Raw genomic sequence first — 3,468 nt, 5'->3', positions numbered from 1 at the left:
GACAATAGCTTCCGAAGCTTTAGACATTATGTGATGTCCCAGGCTGGTGAGGAGAACAAAACAATATTTATAAGGGCATGGAAACCTTGCCCTAATAAACTCATTTAAAGCCTTGAAGGAAAACTCAAAAGAGAAAGCCCAAAGAGGACAATATCCCCGAGTCGTGGATCTGGGTCATTACACATTGTCCCAAAAGATCCCAAAAAGAGAGGTCACTAAATGCCCCTGCCAATTGAAATGATAAACAACGTAATAAAATATGGGTTTAATTCATTTGAATCAGAACACTTTGAAAACAAGACAATGAGTGGTACTGTTCGCCACACTAATCAAACAGGTTCTACAAAAATTCATTCCAATCTCACAAATGGGTTTAGGAGAATTAACTCCCTCCCTCCAACAACTAAATATTATTTGAGGTAAACATAAAAACCGCCGGACCAAAGTCCACCAAACTCTTTCGAGAGATTTTTCATCAACTTCTAAAAACTGGAGTAGCTGTGATTGAGGCTATGTTACCCCGCTTGAGTTAAGCACCGCCCGATCCGTATTTCTTTCCGAACACGATCACCTGCAGCTTGTCGTAACCGGCGAGCACACCAGCGCCAGCAACGGCACGGAGAATGTTAGCTCCGGCACCCTTGAACAGAGACTTGGCACCTTCGTTCTTCAGGATCTGAGAGAAGGCATCCATTGAGCTCTTGTACTTCACGGCTTCACCAGATGTCATCATCATTCTTCTACGGACAGTGTCGATTGGGTAGGATGCAAGGCCAGCACCGTTGGTGATCAACCAACCGAGGGCGAAACTAGCGAAGAAGCTATCCTGTATAGCCAAACAAAAGGGAGTAAATGATAAGTACTACATCTAAACACAGACATCCTGCAACTTTTCTATGGACGAAGAAAATCGTAAGCAAACTGACCTGCAACTTTCCGGTCAAGAGAACAGGCTTCAGAGAATCGTACATACCGAAGTATAAACCACGGTACACGATGATACCAACACAAGAAATGTTAAATCCACGGTAAAGACCAGCAATACCATCGGACTGCAATGTCTTCCTGTAAACATCAACCAGTCCATTGAATTGCCTTCCACCACCACCTTTCTTGGCAGCTTTGGCATCGTTTGCCAATCGGGTTCGAGCATAGTCAAGAGAGTAAACGAAAAGAAGGGATGAAGCACCAGCTGCACCACCTGATGCCAGGTTACCGGCAAACCATTTCCAGTAACCATCCTTATCTTTCTTGAAGTTGAAAAGTCTCTTGAAGTAATCCTTGAAAGCAAAGTTCAATGCCTGGAATAAAATTTCATAAAACAATTAGCACAACAAAAAATTGAGAAAAAGGAGAGACATAATCAGCCAAAGGAAGCAAAATACTCACTTGAGTGGGGAAATAACGGATGACATTGGCAGTGTTTCCTCTCCACAATGAACCAAAACCCTCATCTTGGATTGTACGCTTGAAACAATCACCAATACCCTTGTATGGCTCAGACAGACGTCCAGCTTTAATCATCTCGTCCTGGTTCTGGATCAAAAGCTTGACACGTTCAATTGGGGCAGCGGCTGTCTTGGATACAGCGGCAGAGACACCGCCCATGAGAAAGTCAAGCATAAAGTTTCCTTTCTCAGCAGGGGCCGGAACAAAAATGGGGGAGGCTGTCGTGGCAACCCTAGAAAGATCAGTTGTAGCAACGCAGGATTGCACAGCAGGGTATTGAAAAGCAGCATTTGAATAATTTCTAATTGATGCACGTCTCTGGTAAAGTGCAGGGTTCCTGAAGCCATCATCACAAGCACGGAATCCCGAAGCAACCCTCGACTGAAGGGAGAGCTGACCAGCAACCTTCTGATAGATGGTGGGATGTTGAACCTGATCAGCCATGGTTAGTTCTCTTCCCTGCAAAAATTCCCAAGATCAGATGAAAAATTCTCACTTCAAATTCAGGAGAAAGAAAAACAAATAACAAAATTGAAGATAAAAGAGATCTGATATTCCAGATACAACACTTCAAACATGTTTACACATTGCTTAACTGAATGATACTATGACAGAATTAACTATTAACCGACAACAAGGAAATTAAATCTAAAATGAAAATGACAAAATCCAAGTAAAGAGTCCCAAGAAAATCAGGCATAACACATATTCCATGTCACAACTCAAATCACTTGGTGGAGTATATAAAACATCAAAATCTCTACTAAACATATAGAATTTAAGAAACACACACGCCAGATTCAGATTCAGATCCAAAACATATAAGGATCATAAACCTTCTAAGCTAACCAAATTTGGGGCATAAACAGGGAGAAGGGCAATCAATTAACAACCACAGATAGAAATTCAATCTCGTAACAAAAAACTAAACAAAGATTAACCACACAAACTCGCGAAACAGAATTTACCGGATCATAGCAGATCAAATCAAGTTTTTTGGAACAAAAAAAAAAAAAAAAACGCTAATAAAAACAGGAAACTATGAGATCTGAATCTAACAAGAACAACAACAACAACACAGAACCAGCAAATCCAAGCGAAGAAATCACAACGCCAGAAAGCGGGAACGCAGAGATCTCACAAAATACAAAAACATATTTACCTAAAGATGAATCTGTACACAAGTGGGGTAATACAAAGAGCAGAAAACGAACAGATATATAGAACAGGAGAGTGAAACTGCAAGGCGGATCTGAAAGTAACGGAGAGAGAAAAGAAGGAAGAAACAGGAAATACCTTGGCGAGTGGCAGCGAGGGATTGTTGGAGAAAAAAGTCCGCCTATAAAATCGCGTTGAAGAACTGAGAATGATTTATATATATATATATACATAGGCGGACAAGAAAATAAGAGGCGTTTTGGGACTTTATAATTGGGCCGGTGCTTGGGCTGTTTATCAGCGGGCAATGCTGACCGCTGACCCATGTGTGTGGGTCCCACTTTCCTACCCCCTACCTTGGGAAACGGAAACGTGTGTTATTTCCTTTTATTAATAAATTACAATGTATTTACCTTTATTTTCTAAATTTTATAATGATATTTATTGCGCCAAATTAATTAAAATAACTCTTAATTCTTTTATTTTATCTAAAAATATATTTCAATAATACTCTTATAAAAAAAAATATTATTAATATCTTTCAAATTTTTAAAAAAATTAAAAAAATTCGATGGGATATTCTTATTTACGACTTGACTTTACTGATATATGACGATATTTGGTAATTAACGTCATACTGGCCTATACAGGGTGATACTAATTAATGGTGATTGCACGTTAGTTATTTCGTGATTATGATGCTAATTGGTGGTGATTTACCATAGAGTTGTCTTTGGGTGGTGATTGGATTACGACCCAATTATATGTTGATGACATACGTTGACTTTAAGTATAAGCTACAAAAGTACATTGACTTTTATTAATGCTTAATTAATGGTTAATATTAATAATTATTAACAT

At 39.1% G+C, this 3,468-nt stretch overlaps 1 protein-coding gene across 1 annotated transcript; it reads right to left on the bottom strand.

Moving 5' to 3' along the window:
* Positions 1-250: 250 nt before the first annotated feature.
* Positions 251-2,833, bottom strand: LOC111778856 (ADP,ATP carrier protein 1, mitochondrial-like). Its single transcript, XM_023658844.1, has 4 exons — positions 2,746-2,833; positions 1,390-1,908; positions 927-1,301; positions 251-826 (listed from the first exon to the last, which is right to left on the bottom strand). Exons 2-4 carry the CDS (start codon positions 1,891-1,893, stop codon positions 530-532), a joined length of 1,176 nt encoding a protein of 391 aa, XP_023514612.1. The 5' UTR covers positions 1,894-1,908; positions 2,746-2,833; the 3' UTR covers positions 251-529.
* Between the last annotated feature and the right edge of the window lie 635 nt (positions 2,834-3,468).

This window comes from Cucurbita pepo, chromosome LG17 (assembly GCF_002806865.2).
Source record: "Cucurbita pepo subsp. pepo cultivar mu-cu-16 chromosome LG17, ASM280686v2, whole genome shotgun sequence".
In the NCBI taxonomy this organism is placed as follows: domain Eukaryota; kingdom Viridiplantae; phylum Streptophyta; class Magnoliopsida; order Cucurbitales; family Cucurbitaceae; genus Cucurbita; species Cucurbita pepo.
This window is presented reverse-complemented; position numbering and strand designations above follow the sequence as displayed.

Bases quoted from the DNA above. Each gene is read 5' to 3' on its own strand.
- LOC111778856 (XM_023658844.1), bottom strand. From the start codon at position 1,893: ATGGCTGATCAGGTTCAACATCCCACCATCTATCAGAAGGTTGCTGGT. The intron at 1,302-1,389 runs GTGAGTATTTTG...ATTTTATTCCAG, and splicing joins TCCGTTATTTCCCCACTCAA to GCATTGAACTTTGCTTTCAA. The intron at 827-926 runs GTCAGTTTGCTT...TTGGCTATACAG, and splicing joins TCTTGACCGGAAAGTTGCAG to GATAGCTTCTTCGCTAGTTT.